The following is a 26,136-nucleotide window of genomic DNA, read 5'->3' on the forward strand; positions in this document are numbered from 1 at the left end:
GGGGGGCGCAACATTGGAGGGATGGGAAGTTGAGGTGGTGAAGCTAGGGTTAGGAAGTTGAAGATGCTAATCTTTGAGGGGGGAAGACGCAAATGAATGGGTGATCAAGTGGAACGATAATTCAAGTTGAATGGGCTAATTGGGAAGGAAAAGCTCACAGCGAGATACCCAATCCATCGTGGGATGAATTTAAGGATTTCTTAAAAAAAAAATTATCATTCAAGATGAAGATCTATACGACCAATTTTATATCTTGATTCAGGAGGGAACTGTTATGGAATATAGGGAGAGATTTGTATTATTGTGATACTAGAGTTAACCCAAACCACATTTGGAAAGCAAATATTATTACCGGAAGTAAATAAATTGTCATACTTGAAAGAGAAAATACAACACACACAACCCGCGTTAAGGCGGATCCCGGGTGATGTTGATGACGGTTGGGGGCTCAGAGAGGTGGCTACAAGGTAGAGAAGGGATTTTCAGACTGTGGATGAGAAGTGGCAGAGGTTAGGAGCAGTTGGAATGATAAAGCGGCCTGAGGCAGCAATCCAAAAAACATCAAGTTGTTGTTTGGGGTGACTGGACAGCAGAAAAATAGCAAAGGGAATGTGGTGTGTTATAGTAGCAAAAATAGAGAAGGTGTTGGGGGCGGCTAGAACTGCAAAAAACAGTAATCAGAATTTTGTCGCGGGCGTATGCAGTGAGGTATGGCGGCAAGGAGCAATGTGTAAAGATGCAGAAGGAAATAGGATGAAGATAATCATCATCGAGAGAGAGAGATGTTGCCGGAGCACCACCAAATACCTTGGATATAATCATCGAAGGGGAAAGCGAATGTCGTCAGTCGTCCAGATAGAAATTTGAAATAAAACTCGTCAAAACTTAACTCTAAGACAGCAAACAATATATTTATATTAAGTATTAGTAGTTAAAATATGAAGGAAATGAAAATTTTAAGGGATCAAACAGAAAATTGGTCTGGGATACTATAGCCGCTACAATACCAAGACCCAAGCTCCCCGTCAATCTCCCGGAGTTAGGGGAGCTTCGACTTCATTCGTCGAAGCATCTAGTTCCTTGTAGCATGGAATCAAGTCTGCATATTGATGGTAGAAGAGATATTGAAATCCAATGGGAGCTCGATCATGTAGGTGTTGTTAGCCCACAACACATTTTAATAGAATAAATATGCATCCACTCATGGCACATCCTAAGTTGGAGTTGCATATATATATATATATATATATATATAAACGCTTGAGCTCTTAAGTCTGAAACCATCTTCTTCCACTTCTCCTACTCAACAAAAAATGTAGTGGATAAACTCATATCGAGGAAAAGTCAACTGCGGGGTAAAATCTACGGCAGACTGCACCACCCTCACTAGCAACTACTTAGAAGAACCCCCTTCTTATTTACTGATAGGACCTTGATCCCATTGAAAATTTTACTTACTCATCAAGCTCCTGAGATAAATTTTTAGGATGGGGTTCATCTCTCCTGTATGACATCTGATGATGGATACATGTTGAACTGAATCCAGCATCTGAATAACTCCATATAATCTTCCCAATGTGGCACAAAAGGGTCTCATCTTTGACATTCAGGACCTCCCTCAGTATGGTCAACTTAAAAAATGAGTGCATGGATCTGAAAGGTCTGAATTTCTCTTATACGGAGTTGTCCTGTGTTAGATATCGGCACCCCAAACGCATAGCCCCTTTAGACATCCAAGGCCAGACATGTTGATGCTCCTCTCAGTGCCAGCAAAATGCTAGCTCGAGGCATCATATTCTTGTACTCTATCAAAACTCCAATTACATCAGAGTCACTACCTTCTATAACAGCTATTATTACCTCAGTTGGAATTTCTATCTTAGGGTCAACTGGAATTGATGACGTCTCTTCCTCATTAGCTTAAAATTGAGAATCCACTCTCAAGTTTGCATCTTCTTCTAAGTCACAATTTATCTCTTCAACTGGAAGTTGGTCTTCTAATTTTGTGTCCTCTCCGTCTTCACTATATACTTTATCATCACCCGATTTTTCAAGAACGCCCTGTTTCGTGAAACAGATCACCCCCTGGATGTGCGGTCTGATTGAACATGCCCAAGTTGTGGAAGTTTCAACACTTTCTGGCTGAGATAGATTTAGAAATGCAAATTAGTTTCACATGTTCTTCACTCTGACTCGGCTTTTTCTCTAACGAAGTCAGCTTGGATGTTCTTCTGGGTGTAATCTGATTGTAAGACCCTGAAGTTGAGCGCAGCTTGTAAGACATGATGGTCGTCCGGTGAAGTCGTATCTCCACTTATAAAACTAGAGTCTGAATCTTCTATTTATGGTAAGTTGGTAGGAAATAGTGCTAGATCTCTTGTTTTATCTTCATATTCTCACGTTATCTGCATGTTGGCTCTACTATTGGCCTCCTCCGATATTGGATTCCAAAGTGTCGCGGGAGGTATTTTGCATCAGTAAAGTCCTCCCTATGGAAGGGATTTAGATTCTCATCTCTTGCTCCCCTTCGATTCTCCAGATCCAGATTGAGGGTTATCTCCCCGCGAGTTTCATCCTCAATACCCACAAGGCTCCGTTGAAGTCGGTGGATATCTCGTTGTATCTCCTCTTATGTAGGCTCATGTGTGTATCTCTTTGGTGGCATTACTAGGTCTTAGGACTACAAGGTGACAGAGGGTGTATGAGACTCATTGAAGGTGTAAGAAAACTAGTTTAGGGTTGTTGATTTTAAAAATCAGCAAGGAGAAATAAGGGTTAATCAAAATTTGGCTAAAGTTTGGGAATAGAAAAGAAAAAATTTGGTGAATGAGACTTGGGTAGGGGCGTATGCTGGGAAATCCTAGGATAGGACTAGGGTTAGGTTGGCTCTAATACAAAATAATATCAGAGTTAACTCAAACCACATTAAAAAAAGCAAATATTATTGTTGAAAGTAAACAGATGATTACAATCAACACGCTTAAAAGAAAAAATACAACACACATGACACAAAACTCGCGTAATGGCGGATCCCGGGTGATGGTGGTGACTGTTAGGCGACTCGAAGAGGCAAGGTAGAGAAAGGGTCTATGGACTGTGAATGATGGGTGGCAGCAGTTAGGGGCAGCCGGAATGGCAGGATAGCACGGGGCGGCAGTCCAAACAGCAAGCGGCTAGACATCAAAAAAGCAACAAAGGGAATGTGTTGCATGTCACGACAACAAAGGTGGAGGGTTGGGACAGCGAGGACAGCGAGAACGAGGGAGGAGAAAGCGCTAAGGACGGTTGAAACTACAGAGAACAACAATCAGGATGTTGCAGGCGTCTGCAGTGAGGTACGATAACAGGGAGCGATGAGGAAAGATGAGGAAGGGGATAGGAGGAAGATAAACACCACCTCGGGAGAATGACATAGCTGAAACACTACCTAATCCCTCGGATACAGCCCTCGAAGAGGAATACAGACGTCGGCGACTGTCCAGACATAAATCTGGAATAAAACACACCAAAACCTAACCCTAAGATAGTAAACGACATATTTATAATAAGTACTCAAGTTAGAATAGGAAGAAGTTAAAATATGAAGAAAATGGAAAAGTAAAGGGATCAAATAGAAATTGGTTCGCGGTACTGTAGTTGCTACATCCACAATAGTGTAGCAGCTACAGTAACGTGACCCAAGCTCCCGCATCATATTTTCGTGATGACTGAGGGGAATTTCGGAAACAGGGCTTAAGGAGAACTTCATGAAGAGCCTAAAACCCGACATATGAGCAGCACACTGACCATTGATACCACGGGAATTAAGGGAGAAGGGGGACGATATACCTCGCTCAGATGGTTGAAGCAAGAAACAGATGAATACAACCAACAAAAGAGACACTATTGGAGGATTTCACAAGAGTACCTCGACGACCATAACATCGAGGATCCAAACGGTATCATTTAAGAAAGAGACGCCGAAAGAAAGGAATACGGGGGCCCGTCTCGATGTCAATGTTAAGCGTCTCATGGAGGCAGAGGTGTGAGATAAGAGAGCAAAGTGAATGTGTTTCAAATGTGATAAAACTTTGACAGTGGGATTAAATTTTTCATATTTATTTTCTATAATTAACTATTAACAGATGAGAAAGTCACTAATCAAATTAAATTAAATCAGTATAATTAAACTTACCTTGTTACAGATTAACCACGTCTTCTATAAATAATCTCTTCAATTGCTCATCTTTTAATAAATTAATTACACCTAATAAGTTAATTTAAAACAATTGTGAATTAAGCGAAGCCGATGAGTACTCACACTCTTAAACAATAGTAATAAAAAGGAAAAAACAATATGTTTGTTCGTTACAGTTTTAATAAATCAATATAAACAAATGATATTTTAAGAATATGATGTTATTCAACAAGTCTTACTATATAATAGCAAATTTATATCATTTTATATTTGTACAACTATCAGAGGAGAGTATCGTCAAAAAATTATACTAATTGAGATATTTCAATATTAATATTTTTTTTCAATTATGTGCACGGGTATCTTAACGTCACCCGATAGTACCATAAAAGAGTAACTTGATCATAGTCAATCATGAACATATAAACAGTCAGTATAGATATATAATTTATGTATTCATCACATTCAATATATAGGCTGATATATTAAAGATAAAGATACAGATAGGTTTGTATAGGTGGGCCTAAACACCCAACTCACACGTTACAACAAACACCAAAAAATATAAAAGATTGGTACATATAGAAATAAAAAGAAACTCAAAAACCACCCGAGCGTTGAAAAAGTGTGGGTCATCTCAATCTTATCTTGCCTCTGGCTTTAGTTCTCGGTAGTGATCCAGCTAGCAGATTGGTAAGGTGTTGATCATTACCCGTAGTAACCAAAGTATCATCGTAACCAAAGTATCATCCATAAAGTATCATCCATAAGACTCCTGAGCTCTAGTATATATGCACAAATACACACATTATTTAATTATTAATTTTCATTGTTTTATTGTATGAAATCTTAATTAACATTATTTTTCTATTAAAATTCATTAATTAAATTATAATATAAACCCATACTTTTCTTACCGAAGTTTGCTCGGGTCAATCTTCCTCCTCTAGTTGACACGTTTCACCTCCTTCTATTCCCCTTCAATCTAAAATTCTAACCAAAAGTCCTAAATTAATAATTTTTTTTATTAACATTACAATATATATATATATATATATATATATACATAAAGGTAGTATGAGTGGGCCCAAAAGAGACACCCTACCGATACATACTTCCCCAACAAAAATATACAGATAAAATAAAAAAATTTAAAATATGCAAAAAAAAACAAGTAGCTATGGACGCGCCAGTTTAGTCCTACCTCTTCCTCTAGTTTTAGGAGTGGAGTCAGATAACAAATTTTGAAGTGTCACATCATTGTCAGGAGTAGCCAATGTATCATCCATTAAGTTTCCAAGTTGGAGTGTGCCCCCAGCCTTCTTCTTCCTCCGAGAAGTGTAAACCTGTCATTTTTCATCTTATGACTGGCTCATGTGATCATCGGTCTGATTAGATATTAGAACTGCAGTAGAAGGAACGGCTGTCATTTCCACAGCGATAGGTTCCAGTGTATGTGAAGTGTGAATTATCACATTTGCACCTGAAGCTTCCTGAATAGGAGCTGTGGGGCTAGCACAACTTTCGGTCCGAACATTATCTCTTATGGTATGGTTAGGAGAATGGTTCCCAGGAGCAAACATCATTTCCTGTTTTGTGGTGATTCACTCCTCAGGTTGGCTGTCATCAGGTTTGTTGGGAGCGCGTTCAGGCACGTGGGGTGCACTAACAGTATGTTCCTATTTTTGAAAATTAGTTTTCAACTGTGAGTGCAATCTGAAATATTTCTCTTGCGGGTGTCCAAACATCTTGCAGTACTTGCAGTAGTAAGGTTTAGTAAGGTTTTTGTTCCATAATAATGATTTTTTGTCAATAACTATTATGCGCAGAGTCAAACCAGACTTCTTCTACATCTAGTAGTGTAATGTCCTGCAGATTTAGTTTCACCGGTTCTGCTCGATTCGCATCCCGTTCGTGGAAAGTTGCGTCAGGTCCTGCTGTGCTTGTTGAAGCATTTTAATGGCCTCAGGGCTTTCCTATGCCGCCGCCCTCGCCGGTGATAATCTCGTCAAACCCTTCGATGCTACAGTATTTCACAAACACAGCTCTCCTTTCCACCTTGCAGATAGTCTGATGTTCCCGCAGATTTACCATGATTCTGTTGCAGGACATGGAGATTGCAATCTCACCAAAAAATAAAGAAAAAGACGGGCAAACCAGCACTATTTTTCTCTGACGCTAAAATTTCAACTCGTGCAGGAAAGTACAAATTTTTACTAGTTGAAAAATTCCAATTATGTCGCCCTAAAATAGAGATTGTCATGAAGGTTTTTGAAGATTTCAAATTAGTTGGGGCAGGTGGTCTTTTCAACGGAAAACATATTATGATACAGCTGAACATAGAAGAAGATTACACAATGATTTTCTCAAGGAAATTAATCACAATTAAGGGCAATCATATGAAATTGCTCAAATGGACCCATGATTTTGATCCCAGTCAAGAACCCTCAATTGCATCTATCTAGTTCTAATTACCTAAACTAAAGCTTCAATTCTTTGATCTACCTACCTTATATGCAATTGGGACTATACTTGAAAAACCTTTGCAGATATATATATATATATATATATATATATATAATTTTCTTATTAAATCAATAAAATTACTAAAGTTTACCTTTAAAGTACTAATCGAGCCCTAAACCACACGAAAATTTTCTTCTTCCCCTCTGTAACAATTTTGCTTCCTTTTTATGCACGAGAGCTCCTTCCTCTCGATTTCCTACGCTCAGGCGCATCAAACTAACGTTGGCTCCTCTTCCTTTGCTTGACATCGATGTCACCTCCACCATTTGACAGAGACATCGTTGTTCATTGACTTCGGTTAGGTGAAAGCCCTGGCTTACGCTCGTCGTCTCCCGCACTCGCCTCCTCTACGCTCGCACTTCACGAGAGCTTCCCATCTTCCTTCGATCTGCAGGACATTGCAACCCTTCCTCCAACAGAGCCGCCCAAACTTCTAGTAAGTCGATTGTGATAATTTATAGAGCGATATTACCCTTTCATTTTCCCGACTACTAACTTCAACTACCCCTCATTGATTTCCCGACACCTCGCTTCCTCTCCCCTTCTTCGGTTTCCTCGGGTATTCGAGCTGTCACAATCTTCACTACTTACAAAAATTTCATCCTCGAAATTTAAAAATATACCGCATGTCATATCTTATTAAGTATGACAATATTAACTTTTCATCTTAATGAATGACTCCCAGTTTTCACATAAAATTTATATTGAGATATGACTTTAAAGTCCCGATCAAACCCTAAACCACACGAAAATTTTCATCCACTCTACACGCGATTTTGCCTCCTTCCTACACACAAATGCTCCTTCCTCTCAATTTCCTTTGATTCGCCGCAAGACGCAGACGTCGCCTCATCTGCTTGAAACTGATGTCGCCTCCTCTGCTTCACACTAATGTCGTCGCCTCTGCTTGACAGAGAGACAATGTCGGCTAAGTGAAAGCCCATGCTTATGCTCGTTGTCTCCAGTACTCGCCTCCTCTGCGCTCACACTTCACCTTCGATTGACCAGAGCATAGCAGTCTTTTCCTCCAACAAAGATGCTCAACCTTCAGGTAAGTCAATTGCAGCCATTTATAGAGGGATAATACCATTTTGTTTTCACGATTCCTCGCCTCCTCTCCCCCTTTTCGGTTTCCCAACTCCTTACTTCCTCTCCCCCTCTTCGGTTTCCTCAGGAATTCAAGATGTCACACACAGTTTCCACAATTCCAGTCACGTAAAACCCCTTTTCCAATCCTTCTAGCCGACCACTGCCATCCTGGGATCGGAACCCAGTGTAAGTTTATTTTTCGTGTTGTTATATTTGGTCTTTCAAGCGTGTTTGGTTATAACCATCAATTTGTTTTCAGTAATAATATTTATTTTTCTTAGCGTTATTTAGGATAACTCCAATATCACTAATTTTACTTAAAAAAATCAATCAATAACTGTAAAGTAAATAGTTTAAAAATATGAACCAATTATCAAACCATATTAAACTAAATCAAATCATCCAAATAGGTTTGGTTAGGGGTTTATTGGTTTTAATTAAATAATATATAATCCTACCTCCTAGATGTCCTCTTCAATGAAGATAACAAATGTTTGAATTTATACATAAATGGATGCTTATGTCGAGGTGATATTGGATCTTGATGAAAATATAGAAGAAAATGGTTGTTTGTTAAGACTTATTGAACAATTGAAACATTAAGCCAACCAGCAATATTTGGAAGGAAACGAAAAGGGTTGGAAACTAAAAGAGCAATTTCCAAATGAGACCGAGGGGGAGCCTATGTGAAGCAGGAAGCCAACAAGATAGGAGGTGACAACCTAAATTGAGGGTTCACACAAAACCCTATGAGATGTCAATATGGGAGAAAGAGAGAATGGAATTTGTTGGAAAAAAGCAGCAAAGGAAGATCCAAATCAAAAGCCGAAATAGCAAATGTTACACCATGTAGGATCAAAGGAAATAACAAGCGAATATGGTTTGATTAGATAATTACAGATAAAAATATAACAACAAAGAGAAATATACACTTTACTAAGACACAACACATACAATAGAAGTATGGTAGGTGATAAGTTCATTGAGCTTTCAGCTCAAGCATAATCCTTTGATGTTTTTAAATAAAGTAGGAAGCAAAAGCTCTATGGTTTGAAATTCCAAAATCTCATGTTTCACACGGATAGCTTCAAAGAGGCTTTTGTAATACTATTTAAAGCAACCACAGTAGGCTTCAATATTAACTCTGTAACTACGGCTTAATTGCCAATGCTGGTAAATATAGCAGTATGGCTAAAATTTCAGAAATATCAGCACATCTAAGCTGAGGTGGGAAAAATGAAACCGTCGCAAACAGTAAAGATTGTAGAAGTAGGTTTCAATGCAGCACAAAGCATCATGCTTGGTCTAAGAGCTCAGTAAAAAAGAATCTTGCGTGCTGACTCATTTATAGCAGTTATGCCTACAGGTAACAATAAAGAAATTAGAACACATTAATAAAACAATTTCTACAAAAAAGAGACGGAAACCTGCTTCTCAAGCTCCCTGGTTCGTGCCTCAGCTTCCTCACGTTTCTCTTCAGCATGCCGTAACTGGATAAAAATGTTTAAAATATAGCCAAAGACCTCATCTTAAGTGGTGGTTATGTATATACAATGAGAACAAACCTTTTCAATCATATTTTCATTCTCTTCCTGTAGCATATCAAGCTGCATGGCGCACAAATATCATTGGAAAGAATTTTTGTTAAGGTCAGTTCACTGAATGGCATTTAAAGAAATTGAACAAAAGAGTTAATTGAGCTGAAAAAAGAGCACAATACCTCATCTTGAAGTGCAGAAGCCTGACGATCGATTCCATTTTCTTTGGGATTTAGATGCCCGATATCAGCTGATAATCTATAGCAGGTACAACGGTCAATGAGCTATAAAATGTGCAAATGCTTCATTCCACGTTTAGCACGAGATATATATTACAATGTAAAGAAATAAAATTTACGGACTGCACTGTACAGTCTGAAGCAATGAAAATACGAGAAAGTTGAAAGGAAAAGCTAAGAACTAGACATGTTCCTGAAGTTGGAATGGAAAAATGATTGTATCCAGGGAGGGGGCGGGGGAGAGAGAGAAAGAGTTCTCATCAGCACTCTGTGGAGTTGAAGAGAAGGGGAAAAGACAAATATTTAATAGTTCCATCAAACCTTCAATACAAATTTTTCTTCTTTTTTTTTTACCTTTAAGGCAAGATTAGTTGCCAAACGATTCACTCAAAATAAAGGCATATTTTGTTTTGATATGTATGCGCATAACAGTTATTTGGGTATAATTAAGCTTAGCATCAATCTGTGAATTACATGTTTATGAAATACTTTTTAAAATGGTGACTTGAGTGTAGAAGTGTATATGAATCAATATGAAAGATCTGTATTCCAGGGAAAAGAAAGTAAGGTTTGCAAGCTGTTAAAGTCATTCTGTAGCCTTAAGCAAGCTCCTACAAATGGCATGAAAATTTTCATTAAGCAATTTTATCAAATGCTTTATAACAAGGCATAACTCATCTACGCATATTATAGCTCTTACTTGAATTATCACTGAAATCATGTTAGTCGAGAACAAATGGCCTCGATAATATATGCTGAATTAGTCATGCCCGATTCTAGGGATTCTAACAAAATTGAGCTACCAGGCATGCACTAGTACAACTAGTTTAGCTAATTATAACTTCACATAACATTCTCACGTGTATAAAAATAAGAATAACTATAAGAATTTCTTTAAAAAGAAGGTATTGAGGAAAGGTCATAGTCATAGGCTTTCAAGCAATAAAATTAAAAGTGATAACCAATTACCAAACTTTACTAGATGATAGCATTACCTTCTCTGTGCAGGCTTAGGAGCAGGTAGATCAATTGGTGGAATGGGAGATGGAGTTTTCAAAGTTTTACTTGGGGGCAAAAGTGTTGGGGGCACAAGAGGAGACGAAAATGCTGGAGGCACAAGAGGTGTCGAATATGTTGAGATGGGCAGCCTTCCAATAGACGTTGAACGAACAGATGAACCGTGCACAAAATTCTGAGAAGACTAATAAAATTGAAAAATAAAAAATTAGAAAAATACTACTAAAGTAAATAAAGAAAATCAATGCAGCAGGAATTCACTGTTGCAAAGCTGTAGCTCGGCCTCATCTTTACTGAGAAATTGGTTGTGCAAATTGCTTAACCTCGCCTAAAGAGTTCTCATTATTATATATAAAAGAATGTGTATGAAACAATGCCATATTTAAGTAATTTACCAATTAGACCTAGAAGAACAAAAGAATCTCTAATTATACTACTAAAGTACTTTTTACAATAAAAGAAAATAATTGCATAAATTTATACTCATAATTAATGGAAGGTTAATTATAGCATATCATTAAGGGATATCTAACCGACATCTCTAAAATTGATGTTGGTTTTTCAATAAGCATCAACTTTCCCAAAAGGAACTGATGTTGTTGTCATGCCATGTCCCGTGTATATAATATATACACAGGATATGACGTGACAACCATATATATTCGCAATCAGAGTTTGTAGAAATGTGAGGAAAAGATATAACACAAGTCTCGTATGCTTCTATATTGAACAATAATCAACTTCAATATGTTTTTTTGTGTTCAAGATAAACGAGTTTGGCAAGCCTTTGAATGGAACTAGTATCATATTCACGTAGATGAGCAGCATTATTCTAAGAAAAACTAAGTTAATATGGATATCCATGAAGCTTAATAATCTTTGGAAACGTGGTAGTCATAACTCAATATTTAGACTTAGGGGTCTTTGGGATAGTTGTGGATGCATGAAATCTCAGTTCAAAAATTGTTGAGAACAATATGTTGCTTAAAAACTAGTGTTCCAAAAGTAGTTGTTTTGTTTGAAAATTTTAGTTTTGAAAATGGTCTTTCAAAAATGTTTGAAATACACATCTATTCATATCATAAAGAATTCATAGTTTTTATCGATATTTGTAATTCTAATATTTAATTGTATTGTATTCAACAAGTAGAAGTACAAAAGTGGACTCAAAGTTAAATTGTTATAACTCTAAGGCCCATTTGGGGACACTTTACCTTCCATAAAAGCTTCTTTAAATGTAACTTTAGAACAAACAATAAAATAAAGGGGCCTTCCACTGTCCTTCAACCCTAGATACATCTCCTTCACTTGTCGCCTCGTCATTTGCACCATGATACTGAAAGCCACGTACACCATTGAATTCCCACATTCTCATAGTTGTTTTTTACCAATCATCAATAAAATCCCCATCAGCCATCACTAATACTAATAAAAAACTAACAAGTGAAACCAAAATTCCAAATTACTGCAAATTTTTTAACTTCTCTCATAACATATAACAGTTTAACTAAAATTAAAGCAAGAAATATATGAAAAAAATATATCAGCACAATTAGCATTTCAGTCATCCATCAATTACATTATTTAATGCTCGCTCATACAATCAACCATATAATATTGAATCAACTATTAACTAAAACAACGGTGATTTTTTATTGTAACTCTACCATCTCATTATCATTTTCTTCATCGCCAACGCAACGGTTGACAATATCATCATTTATATTCATCATTAATTATGTCAATCGATATTCATATATTTTAGAAAACACTGGTTTGTTTTCATCTACACTTATAAAGTTAACATCAAAATGCGAATGATGACGACTATGTGATTATGTAGCATCATTATTGTCGTGATAATTTAAGCATATTTATAGAATATGTAGGCATATTTTGTAAAATAACTCATTTTTTCTTTCAAACTCCAAAAAATACTTTCCATGACACCCCGTAATGATAAGTGAAGCTTATTAAATATCACTTTCGTACAATTTGCCTAGTACTTTCAAATCCTAGAATGTGATATTTTGGATTGAAAAAAAACTTAAGAAATTCTTGTAGTAATGGATATACAATATCCATTATAATATTTTAAACCATTAATTTCTCAATCAAAAGTTAATAAAATACTTACTTTAGAGTCAACCAAACTTGAAGCGGTATAAGAAAAGTGAGATCATATTGCAAATTTGAAGATTTGACTATCGTGAGCACTGCCCTCCCAACCAGTTTTCACAAAAATAAAACACATATTTAAGTCGTATATTGTCATTATATTATGTATAAATTAACCATAATGTCCAATTTATGCAACCTTATCAATAGTTTACACGTGAATCAACATGTGTCTCATCAATAGCACCAATACAGTCTTATATCACATAGTAATCAGTTCAAATTTCAAAATTCTTTGAATTTTTGAAAAAATAAGAATGGTTGCAATATACTTCGAAATAAAATATATATCGATGATCACATGATATTTCTCTAGGAATGTTTTGCAATGTTAGATCTCTGAGTTGATAACTTCAAAAGACATACTGACCAAAGCATTCAAACAAATTGAAAAATATATATTGATTATTTCAAATAAGTGTTAAAATCTCTCACAAGTTGCCCTTATACTTTTTTATATGATAAAATATAAAATGTTTTAGTTAATGTCTCTCTTGAAGTCATTTTAGAAGATTCACGAAGATCTTGACTAGTGTGCATTTTCCTTCAAAAAATCAATAGAAATTATTTTTCATACGAAATATTATGAAATCTCATTAGATGCCTCCCAAATAGTTCATTTATCTGCTTGTCCCTTTAAATGTTGATGTCATACATTGAGTGTGAGAGATTAGACAACACACATATAGTTGTAATATTTTTTTTTTAAACACTCTTTATGTTCTTTATTATTATAATTCATTGTTGTAAAAATTATGCGCATTAGATATTACAAATGCTGTATTTGAGAATATAATGGCACAAGTATTAATGTAATATCACATATATTATAAACATAATATCACAAGTACTAACATCACAACACAATATATCACAAGCATAAACATCACAACAAAATATGTCACAAGCATAAACATCACAACAAAAGATATCATAAGTATTAATATCGCAACACAAGATATCACATGTATAAACATTGCAATAGATGATATTGGAAACACTAATATTAAAAAATAAAATATCAAAAGTATAAACATCACAATACAATATATCATAAATGCTAACATCACAACACAATATATCACAAGTTTGAACACCAAAGCACAATATATCACAAGTACTAACATCACACATAAAGCATCACAAGAATAAACATCACCATATATCACAAGTAAAATAAAATATCACTGTATCAAATAAAATGACACATCAAGAGTACTAACGTCAAAATTAGTTGCTCTACCCAAAAATATCATCATAAAAACTAACATCACGAGTAGTTCTATCAAAAAATTTACATCAAAATAGTTATTCTACTAAAATGTCAAATGTACTCTGCTTTAAACACATAGAACTAATATGAATAAGTTCTTATGATTTTCATAGAAGTGCAAGTTATGGAACCTCCTCTCAGGAACCGTGAATGTGAAAACCTCTACCAAATCTTCAAGTATCTTCATTGAGTGCAGATATAAGAAAATATCTTCATAACGCTTAGTTATTTGTTGTAATTTCTTTATTATATTAGTAATAGATGTTGATGGTTGCACAAAGTTAGCCTCAAAAGACAAATGTGTGCATGTTGTAACTAATTATCATATTTGACTTCTTATATACATAAGGCCAATTTTTTGTTGTAAATCGTCCTTGCTTTTAAAGAATGTAGAGTCCTATCATGACTAGATTCATTATATTCATCTATATCATGTGAACAACTTTGAATAAAATTAATCGGACTCTCTCTACGTCCTTGCAAACTTTGAGGAGTCCAAACATGTTTATCAGTCAACAACACCACTAAATATGAGGCCAAGTTTCTATAACTCATGTTCGATTCTACCAAACCAAAACTTCTTAGCATTTGGCACAACCTATAATTTGTACAATCGTAAGCAAAAGTTATGTCCAATAAGTCTGTATAGATGAAATAGAAATACAAATAACTTAAAATTTATTTCACTTCAAACTTCTTCCACCAATCTGTTGATGCATCTATGATGTTTTTAGTTGGACCTCACCCAAGTTTAGTTGATCTTCCTTAAAGCTCTTTCCAGATTTTCTAATGTTTTTTAATTGATTCATTTGTTCTTTAATTAAGTTTGATCATATAATTTTTTTATTATCTCTTGAATTGTTTCTGTAATATTTTACCAATCTTATTTGTTGAAATCTATTATTGACCTATTTATTATTTCAATCTCCTTCAAACAAATGTCTCAAAAAATCATCTTTGTTTCTTTTTCCTATATAGTTGATGGTGTGTTGTCTCCTATGTTGCACAATGTTTCAATTATATGATAATAATAAATATTCTTCATTTTTTTCTAGAACAAATTAAAATAATTAAGCAATTCAAAGTTCCTTACATCAATCTAACAAAAAACATGAGAAAATATATTATATAATACATAAAAGACATATCAAACATTTCAATATAATGATTATCGAATATTAAAGAGAAATGAATGATTCCTTAAAATAATTTTGTTATTTCTTTTTGTAAATACATCTAAATCAAAGTTGGTGAGATCTAAAGTTTTAATGTTGAGTATTGATTTTTAAGACAACTTTGACAAATATGGCATGTATTAATTATTATCATCGGAATCATTAACCCTATCCCAACATAAATATGACTTTATTAAATTTGCACAATAAGTGTGACTGCATAATAAAAGTGAAAGCATGGACAAGAGTTCATGTTTTAGACAAACAATGGATATCACATTAATACATATGAAAGTAAAACTATCAAAATTCACAGCTATTATTTGAGATCCAACTATAATTTTTTTTATGAAGCTTTACATGTGAACCACACAATTCGTATGAATTTACAAATCTAACATCTAAACCTCATATGGTTAGCAAAATGTTCCAACATTATGTTGATTTGTATAAATATGCACGAAAATCCATTTTCAATAAAAGTACAACTAATGAGAGCTAATTATATATGCCCTCATCTTTCTCCCCCAAATCGTCATACCAAAAATACCAAACTTCTTCGAAGTAAAAAAGCAGAAATTAAACATCAAGAGGAGAAGGGAAATATGAAGAAGAATAGCTCATTAGAATTGTTAATTCAAATAAAATACATCAGATTTAAGATAAAATGGCGGAGAAACATGATTAAAGAATCTCCTAATCGAAAGTAAAAAAGAATGAGGAAAGATGCCTAGAAGCTGGCGATTCTCCAAATACAGAGCACATAAAGCAGCTGCAAGTACATGCAGAAGTCATAGACTTGTGGTGGAATTTTAAAAATTGTTATGGATATTAAAAATTCCTTTTCTTTCTAAAGGTCAAACAACTGAATTTTCGAGCTCATGCGTCCTAATATTGTCAAAAGTTAAATCTCACCACTAAATTTTTTTAGAAAGCAGCAAAAACAAATTACGGCAAAACAGAATTGTGGCAACTTTCTAGAGAACATTCAAAGTTTCGGCGATGGGGCTCGTTAGCCGGCTTCAAGGGAAGTAAAAATTACAGCAAATTTGAGACAATACATTATGTCAAAAATACATTCCAAAAAAAAAAAAAAGAAAACAAACAAAAAAAAAAACCGATGAGAATGAAATGCAGAATCTTATCTTGTACTAAAGAGGGATGCAACGATAGAGAATCACCAAGGATGGGTCCTTTCTTGCAATCGTTCTAGCGAAGATGAGTCGCAAATGGAGCTAGGGCAGGAGTGGGGGCTGTTTTGCGAACAAGGGACCTTTTTGCCTAGATAAATTAGGGAAATAAAAGACTGGATCGTGGTATGCGGGGTCACTGCCGTGTTCGCATTTTTAATAAAAGGTGTTGTCGCAGTTTAGAACATGAGTGGTCCAACACTCGATTCGAACAGCAGAAAATCTAGTTCATTTGAACCAAAAAACCAAAAGAAACACTCTTTTAGTAGATAATTTAAACAAGAGGTTATTTTCTAATCTTAAGAGATCAAAAAGTTCCCAAAAAATGACTGCATCTTATGACCAAGCATTAGTATAAGGGCACTTGGCACAATCAATATCACCATACATCATAAGATGATGAGAGTAACCCATTAAAATAACTTATTATATAAAATCACAATTCCGATTCCTGATAAGATGGTAAATGTTTGAACTAACAAAAACTAAATATAAATTGCAAAGAGTTTGCATGAATTTACTAGCATGTTGAACCACAAAAGATATATCACTTTGAGCAAAATGTCAAAAAATTTAACGAGCCTATTAATTGTAGAAATATGATGGGATGAGGGAGAAAACTACTTACCTCATTATGATACTTTGTGTTTATTTCTAATAAAATACCAGCAGGGAAAATTTTTGGAAGGTTAGCTGAGGTAATAAGAATGTGCTTACACTTTTATTGGTTAAAAAATACATATGGATTGGTAAGAACTTCCAAACTTTAAAAGTAAAAGCACCAAGATTTCTTATGGAATGTGGTTTGAATATATCGCAAGCAACAACTAATGATGATTTTATCAGCATGCAATAGGAGAAAAGTAATACCATTGGAATTCTAGTAGAGAAATAAATATGGATCAGATTAACCATATTTGGAAGTGAAACGAAGTTTGACAAAAAATTATAAATCCATATATGAGAGGAGGGGCCTATTTTACTCCAAAAAGAGAGCACTTCAGTCTACACACAGCCGAATGCGAGGATGCACAAATGCCGGGTTGAAGAACTATGTATATCTCCTACTTGAGATCACAATGAAGAACCATGTATATCTCTTACTTGAGATCACGATGAAGAACGGAAATTTGAGCATCTATTTAGAGAAGTAGCAATCATTGTAAAGCAACAATGAGATGATCATCTTTATGATAGTCAATTTAGCCACATGAGTAAAAGTTAATTCATAACCATCCCCAAGTCTTCTTTTGTAACAAACTAATCATGCCTTATAGCAATCTAAAGTATCATCAAAGCTTGGTCAAGTAAACCCAAGCAACCATTGGTTTTAGCAGTTGGAGGGCAATGAAAGCTTTCTTATGTATGATTATCCTCAACAGCTCAAAGTTGCTCAGTCATAGTCTCCTTGCAACAGCCATATTTACCAGCTTTTTGAATTGGCTGAATGAATATGAATTGAAGCCAATGTGTGAAAAGCATGCCAATTTAAAGGAAAAATATTCAGATAGACCATTAGGAACAGTTACCAAATTCCAAATATTGGGCTTAGGTGGAAAATCAATATGCGAGACCTTAAATAATGGGCCAGGCTCGAAAGTGATAAAGTTGAAAATTTTCTTTCATACACAAATCCAAGTCTGAATTATTCAGGAATAGAAATTCATTTATCAAAATTAGGAAAAACATATATACTTGGCAAAGGCCAATATAAGTGGGGAAGAAATTTTTATGTTCAAAGAGAATAATGTGACGAGATGCATTGGAGCATGGATCATAACAAATATAATCTTAGTATGAGTTCTATAACCTATATATGCACATTAAATTGATTAAGCAAAGAGTTTATGGCGTTCATGACCATTAAATGATAAAAGAACAAAACCAAGACATATGAATATCGTGATATTTAGGATACTTATAAAAGAGATGATAAAAATGATAGTCAATTTTCAAGACATACGATGATAATCTATTAATTAAATAAGTTGACATGCCCCTTGCTTCAACCCACAATTTAGGCGAACAAAAGATTTTAGCAAAAAATTTGTTCGAACAACAACAAATTAGTGACAGTTCACATATTCAACAACTCTAATTTGTTGTCTATAAGAACATGTCAATTGAAACATAATTCTCATTTAAAAAAAATCATAAAATTCAAGTGATATATAGTCACCTCAAGGATTAAAATATAACAGTTTCATTCTAGACAAAAATTGAATTTCAACGTAGGCTGCAAATTTCTAAATAACAATTAATACTTTAGATTTATGGCAAAGAAAATAAACCGGGTATAATTTGTGTAATTGTCAATGAATGTTACAAACTATTGATAATTCATATGTGATATAACATAAGTAATACCTCATACATTACAATGAAATAATTCTAAGAAATTCGCAGCATGAATAGCATGTAATGGAAAAGAAAAGGTGTTTCTTTTTTCAATTTTATATGTTGAGCCATAAAGAAGAAGATAATTAATCTTTATTCCCTAAAACAAGAATTCATCAAATGAGAATAAAATAGGATTCAAAAGGCATGATAATTAAAGACATATGCCATTATTTTTATTTACAATGGTACAACGAAGACAATCTGAAATGAAAGGATTCAAGAAAATAATCTTCCAACTTAAAACCCCTTCATGAGTATTCTCACCATCACTAGATCAAATGCAATACATCCATCACGAAAAAACAAAATATCATAATTATTATGTTCCTATTTAGATAATATTGAGAAAAAAGTTAAATAATTACGAAAACATCTTTCACGAAAAAACTAATATCCCAAATAGTATCAAAAAGTTTGAAATTACTACAAGCAAGTTGAATAAATATATGTTATATGGTCAAAAATCATGAAAAAGAAGCAAGAAACAAGGACCATGATCAGATGCATCATAATCCACAAGCCGAGCCAAAAAAGGGTAGAGCATTGGTGATTATTAGCATTAAGGTTGATGGGGCTAGGGTTGCAAATGAACTAAGTGTTCAACAAAACTACTCATGGCTTCGTTCAATTAAACCTCGTTCATAATTGTTTGATTAATTAATCAAACAAACTAGACACTTTCATAGATACTAGACTACAAAATGAATAAGCTTGAACAACTTATTCTTTAGTTCATTTATGTTCAACAACAGTATCATATAAAACCCGTGAACAAGCTTAATTAAGGCTTGATTATAGCCCGATTACAACTTGTTCAAAAGCAGTATTGTTTCAATAATTATTTTTAGGCTCGACAAGCATTATCTGAAGTGTCTCGTTCATTTTTCCTAACAAGCAAATTGTAAAACGTTTGATTATGGTTCGTTTATTTTGGTAAACAAACTTCTCGTTAAAAAACTCGATAAGAGCCTATAAGAATTAAGCTCATATTAAGCTCGAGCCAAGTTCAAACAATATAGTTATAAACGAGCTCGAGCTTAAACAAAATCTTAAAAGCTTTAATCAAGCTTGAAGAAGCTCTTAATAAATGAACCTAAGCTTGAACAAGCACCTGCATAGCTCGTCTCTACTTGGTTCATCGGCAGCACTAAATGGGGCTATACCAATCATCCACTAACCATTTCAAGAATAACAATTGATTTGTCTATAGTTGCTAAACCAATAGAATAAAAATCAAAAACAACTTATTTTGCGTTCAATCGGCGTTTTGAAACGTCTGGCATTCCTTAATAATGTGTCCAACTTTTAATAATAATTGCATAATAGTTTTGTAAGGCAAAATTTTAGAAGCCCATGCAACTAAAGCACTGCACGTGTTAGAAATATTTTCATTTGCTTTTCTCATGGGTTGCATAAGTATAAGCAATTGCATCATCATGCATTTTATGTTATTGAAAATGGTTTGTATTGCATTATGTTGCTCTACGCGAAGTGATTCTATAAAAAATGAAACCAAGAAATACATTACATAGCAAATTGGAATGAGAAGCCTTAAATTCTAGACAAAATTTCATCAAAAATTAATCTATCTTGTATTTGTTGGTGAAGCTCTCAAAAGACAAAGTGCTTCAACAAGTATCTTACAAAAAATTATATCAACAAATTTAAACCATATATTCTAAAATTAAGCTAAATAAACGTGGAAGAAAAAAATATCCTTGATTGTCACTAACAATTCAATATTATAACCTAAGATGCATGTATGCACTGCTTTGATTATAAATCTTTTATAAATATTCTCAAATATCTTTAACTATCTTGGATGGCCGCAGATTAAGGATGATCTTTTGATCAATGGATTTAAAGATACATGCAAGGACGCATGCAACTTTGATTTATCAATGAGCCAATCTAAAAAATTCAATGGAAAAGGGATCGCTCCCATAAATGTGTACACATATTTCTTCTCTTATGACAAATAATTAAAATTAAATTTTTTAGGCACAGTGATTTTTCCATGAGAGTCTTACACATGAAAGATCCAGCATAATTGTCATGAAGTCCTTTTAAGAATTTTTCTGATACGTCCCACAAGAGATGATTATCCAAACAAAATAAATTGTCATCTGAGGAGTCTATTAGGGAGACCCAAAAGAGCGTTTGGCATTATAAAGCGAAAGAGAGTTTCTAACATGTATTGGGATGGCAGTGCATGATTTTGTGCCTTTGAAGGAGAAGAAGAACAACAAACGCTCCAAATGAGATGAGACATGGCTCATTGAAAGCCTGCCACAAGGACTTAATATGAAGGCTCACCACACTTCCATTGCAATGAGAGACCATTGAGAGTTTTGGCAGAAGGGCTTACCAAACATCTACGATAAGAGCTCACAACGAGCCTCGTGGACAAGATTTTAAGTGTGACGGACAAGAGAGATGGAACAAGGATAGTGCTGGCATGAGATAATGTAATCAATATGAAGAAGAGATGCACGCAAGTCTAAAATCATGATGCAAGAAGATGGAACTTGGGCTAGTAGAGTAGAAGGTTTTGATACCATCGCAGAGAAATAATTTGAACCCATCTAGAGAGCTATAATAATTATATAGAAAAAATATGTACGATGCAAAGCATGTACAACTGATTTCCTCTTTTAGATTTGGCTTAAGAAGGAATCTAAAATTCTATTACTAAATGTTAAGCGTACATGCTCATAATCAAGCTTAATGGAAACTTAATTATGATATATTGTTAAAGCATATCAAGCTGATAGTAACCTTTGCCACATAGTAGTAGTGCTAAAAAATGTAAATACAAGAAGATTTCTAAACTTCAAACTGATATCCATGCATAGTTAAGGTGGCAGCAGGATGTTGTATCCACCAAGTGATCAAGTTTTTACATTATCCAGTTGAGTCCAAATGTATCATTAACCTAGTAGACTCCAGATGGACCAATATATAATCCAACAGCCCAGCAAAAGTCATTATATATTTTTATCATTTCTATTCATCTTCTTTTTCTCCTCCATTCAGCTTACTCGCGTTTTTGAACCTTAAAACTCTAGCAAATTCAAAATTGTAGCTAAGAGGTTCAATACTCCTCGAAATAAATATTCTAAAGGGGCGTATTCATAAGCTGCAAGTCCCCCCCTCCTAACCTTATCTACAGTCTACTACAGTCTTTCAAAAAATTAATTAGAAAAGAGTTGCCATAACAATATATCAAATCACTATTTCCCTAACTTAAGGGAAAAAAACTGGAAAGGTAAGCAAAATTCTTAGGACTACTACTGCCTTTAAATTGATACCGTGACCCATAACTGATCCGCCAAGTAAAGCAAAAATGCAGATGTCGCGCAGAACAAACATTTCATCCATGAAAAATAACCCAAGCACCGCCATAAGCTTCCAAAGATAAATAAAATCAACTATTCACATGTCCTCTCGTCCCAAAGAGATCATCACGAACTACAATATCTTGGTCAGAAACACTATATTTGAAGAAATGTAACAATAAAAAAACATGTTCCAATTGCATATCAATAAAATTCCACAACATGCCAGATGGATCGTATTATTTGTCTTCTTCTCAGCAAAAATTCAAATTCGAAAACTATGCCCCGGTAAGCAGTGCAAGAAAAACGGTAAATACCGCAGGCGAAGAAGATCTGCCCGGAGTGTTCCCACTCTCCAACATCGGCCCGCCTGCAGCGACGCCATTGCTAGTTCCAGTCGACCGAGTTGCAATTCTAAGCCCCGCCATCGCCGCTGCGGCAGGAAGCTCGTCGTCCTCATCAGCCGTGCTCTGCGACGCCATCACCTGCGCAAGCCTCGCGGCCGCCGCCTTCGCCGCCACATTCTGCGTCCTCTTAATCGTCGACATTCCCCCGGCGCCGGCAACCGTTAGCGAGGATGAGCGGTGGTGACCTGTTGAAATCGCCGGTGAAGACGAGGCCGTGTTACTGGAACCCCCACTTCTCTGTCGCGTATGAATCGGGATTGGCCCCCTTTTCCACTCCATTGCCACTTCTCAGCTCTTCCTCGCGTGGGTTGTAAGCCAGAGAGAGGGCTGGGACCGAGCGAAGAAAATCTAGCGCTGGGGATTTGGATAAGGGATGTAGTGTGCAGGTTGAAGTGATGGCGTTGAAGGCAGAGGAGATTTATAGATCTTGTGGAGTGCGGCTGTGGGGGATACCAGGTTCGCCGTGCCGCCGTGTTTTCAGCGGCGAGTCACTATGTTTTTTGGGTTAGTTGAGCGCTTCAGCCTCCAATCACGATATTTCCAACTACTATACTCCTAAACTATCCGAATAGTCGCGGGTTAGTCTTGATAATTTGCTTGGGCCATTTATAAACATACCGCCCAAGTGCTATATATTTACATATATATTATTTAAATTTGATGCATGCTGCAAAATTGGCCAATAGTAGATTAGTAAATTATTGTCTTGATATTATAAGAGAATTTAGTATACACTTAAATAAATAAATAAAACATTAGAGACACCTAAAAGAAAAAAATCATGAAGATTAGCCCAGTTGCAGAAATTCACTAGAAATTGGTGACTGCAGTTACAACTCTTTGTCCCACAAGACAGAAAATTGTTATATGTTCTCTTAAGTCACAACTTCAGTGCATATATTAACTTGTCCTAAGAAGTGGGCGGCGGTCCATCATGCTCAGCGGCGGCCTGTGATCAATGGTTGGTGGTCGTTGGCGACAAGTCAATGTTAGACTTCAACTCCTTCTCCAAGCTTCAAACTCTCTCTTTAGGTTTCATGCTCTCCTCATGACTCAAGCTTTCTTCTCCTCTCAATAGAGAGTAGTCATGGCTACAAGCCTGCAATTTATTAAGGAATATGAAACACTTCAAATAGATGGTCCGAAAAGATTTTATTGATCAGACGGCATTTGATGGACATTTGAGGGCCCTAAAGATGTCAGAATTGAGCGATCATGAACTCATTGGATTCGTTTTGTCGATACGCTCGATTTGATTATGAGCTCACCAGGTACGATATCTGTTTTAACCTTCCAAAATATGTATGAAAGCTTCCAATCATGGTTTATTGACTTTATCTGACTTGATTTGACTCGGATTATACCAATTTGGGTATTGTTAGGTTTGTCTCGTCGATCCAGTTTGTTTTAATGTTTTACTGTAACTTTGTTAAAATTAGACTTCTGGATTACTTATTATTAAAGTTTGAACATTTCATGCTAAAAAAATTTCCTCAAAATATGTGTCATGCCTTAAGATTCATGTCAGATGATAAAAGTTTATTCTTAGATATAAAAACTATATTTTCTTACATTTGTATCATTCAAATTTTACATATCACATAAAAAATATTACTATTTTAACTCTTAAAAAGTGAAACATGCATATTCAAGTAATGATAAGGTTGCCTTTATATAAAATTGAAGCTTGGGAGTCAGATATGTAAATTCATAGGCAATGAGTGATATTTTTTTTTAAAATACCTATTTTTTGGGAGCATTTACTTGTGTGCCGCCTATTTTATACTCATTTGCATGTCTAATAGATAAACTTTAGTGTTTATATTCATACCACCTAATTTTTAAAATTGCAACAAAAATAACATCATTTTAATTTTTTAAAAGTAAAATACACATTTTCTTGTTTATATGGTCTAGTATGTGTGTCAAAATTGACATTTAGATGTTGTGTATATAAATATGTAAGAAATTAGTGGATCTATGTAAATCTTCCTTGCATTTATTTTGGTTATGGATTGATTATAAAAGTTAATATGTTAGATATATAAATTCATAAAAAAAATGTGCAAGATCAATATAGAAGTTAGATGTGTAAATTCATTATAGCTTTTTTCCATGAATAGCTTGAAATAGGGATTGAATCTTAAAGATGACCTAAATCATGATCCTACTTTGAACAGTCTATTCACAATGCCCTGCTCCAATGTTTCCTCCTTCCAATGTTTGGCTCAATTTACCTTATTTGACCTTCACAATATCCTATAATGCTTCAATCAAACTTGATCTCCTTTGAAAAATAAATTTTGAAAATTATCTTCAAGGGTGTGGGAGGCCTTCATGGTTTAGGCTGTTAGAGCGGTTTGTTTTTTGTGAGGATTGTTCATTACTGTTTTTTAAACGGCGGTGAACATTTTGAGTGAATTTGATTTAATTTTTGAGAATTGTATAGAGTCCCCTAAGTGAACAAAAAAAATGATTTTGTTCAATCGTTGCAGCCGCCCAAGTTAGTTCCAATAGCTCAAATGGTGTTTGATTGATCATAATGGGGTGGTCTAGTGACATATTTTTCATCCGGCAATGAGGGTTTTGGAGTTATGGGTGAACCAATGTTTTGACTTTGATAGTTTTGTCACTTTCTTAGTCTTAATTAGTTTGAAAGCTCAAATGTGCCGTGGGTTGGCTTGAAGCAAAACCAAACATCTGCCCAAGGCAAATGAAGGGATAAATCTTACATATTTTGAGATTTTGGGTGAATTTGGAAGTATTTTGAGACATTATTAGAGCTTGTTCTCCTCAAATTGGGTTCAATCTATGTCCAAGTGACTTGGTTGGCCATTAAGGACCTAAGGGAATGATTGGGTAAGTTTTATTGTAATTCAACTTGGTTTGTTGGAATTTGACTCAATATAACTTATTCGAAAAAGTGAAAGTGATCATTAGTAAAAGGGACAATGTATTAAGAACCTCTGATGGAAAGAACAAGGATTATGACTCCATATATTAGTATGCAATAAGTTCAGTTTTTTAGTTTTCAACTTTGACCCGATTTTAAATAAACTAACATTCTTTTGCTTATGGTTAACATAATTTTTACAAAAATATATATCTATAAACTTTAAACATTTTAGTTTGTTTTTAGGAATGAGGGACTTCATACATTTCTCATTCACATAGCTAGGTCAGTTGTGCCAAAGACCCGTATCAACTTTTGTTTCAGCTACTTCAATGAATTTTCACATCTCATTAGTCATATAAATGATGCCTTTAATATTGTATTGAGTCGTTGCCACTACACCTTCAATAACATTTCACGAATCACCTACAAAGGTTGTCGGGTATCTTATCCTTGTATGCTGACACACATGAAATGGTTTTTTTTTTAATCACGAAACATGTATAATTTCATTCATTTTTTCAAATTGATTCATCTGACGACTTGATATTAGCATCAAATTTTATAATAATATTGCAGGCCTCATTATCCCTCAAATACACATTCCTTGCATTGAATGTAATTTTTAAACATCTATTTGTTAAGATAAGTAAAAATAGAGACACATGGATCTAATTTAAATGATTAAGTGTTGTA

General features: G+C 34.7%; 1 protein-coding gene across 3 annotated transcripts in view; it reads right to left on the reverse strand.

Moving 5' to 3' along the window:
• Window positions 1–23,114, reverse strand: part of LOC110029631 (coiled-coil domain-containing protein SCD2-like) — a 78,651-nt gene extending 55,537 nt beyond the window's left edge. For all 3 annotated transcript variants that reach the window (XM_020732004.1, XM_020732003.1, XM_020732005.1), the window contains exons 1-5: window positions 22,458–23,114; window positions 10,565–10,770; window positions 9,513–9,588; window positions 9,358–9,399; window positions 9,220–9,282 (exon numbers count right to left, since the gene is read on the reverse strand). In XM_020732004.1, coding sequence (XP_020587663.1) covers window positions 9,220–9,282; window positions 9,358–9,399; window positions 9,513–9,588; window positions 10,565–10,770; window positions 22,458–22,826 — 756 coding nt within the window. In that variant the 5' untranslated portion in view covers window positions 22,827–23,114. The remainder of the gene's footprint in view (window positions 1–9,219; window positions 9,283–9,357; window positions 9,400–9,512; window positions 9,589–10,564; window positions 10,771–22,457) is intronic.
• Window positions 23,115–26,136: the final 3,022 nt, after the last annotated feature.

This window comes from Phalaenopsis equestris, unplaced genomic scaffold, assembly GCF_001263595.1.
Source record: "Phalaenopsis equestris unplaced genomic scaffold, ASM126359v1 Scaffold000600, whole genome shotgun sequence".
Classification (NCBI taxonomy): Eukaryota; Viridiplantae; Streptophyta; class Magnoliopsida; order Asparagales; family Orchidaceae; genus Phalaenopsis; species Phalaenopsis equestris.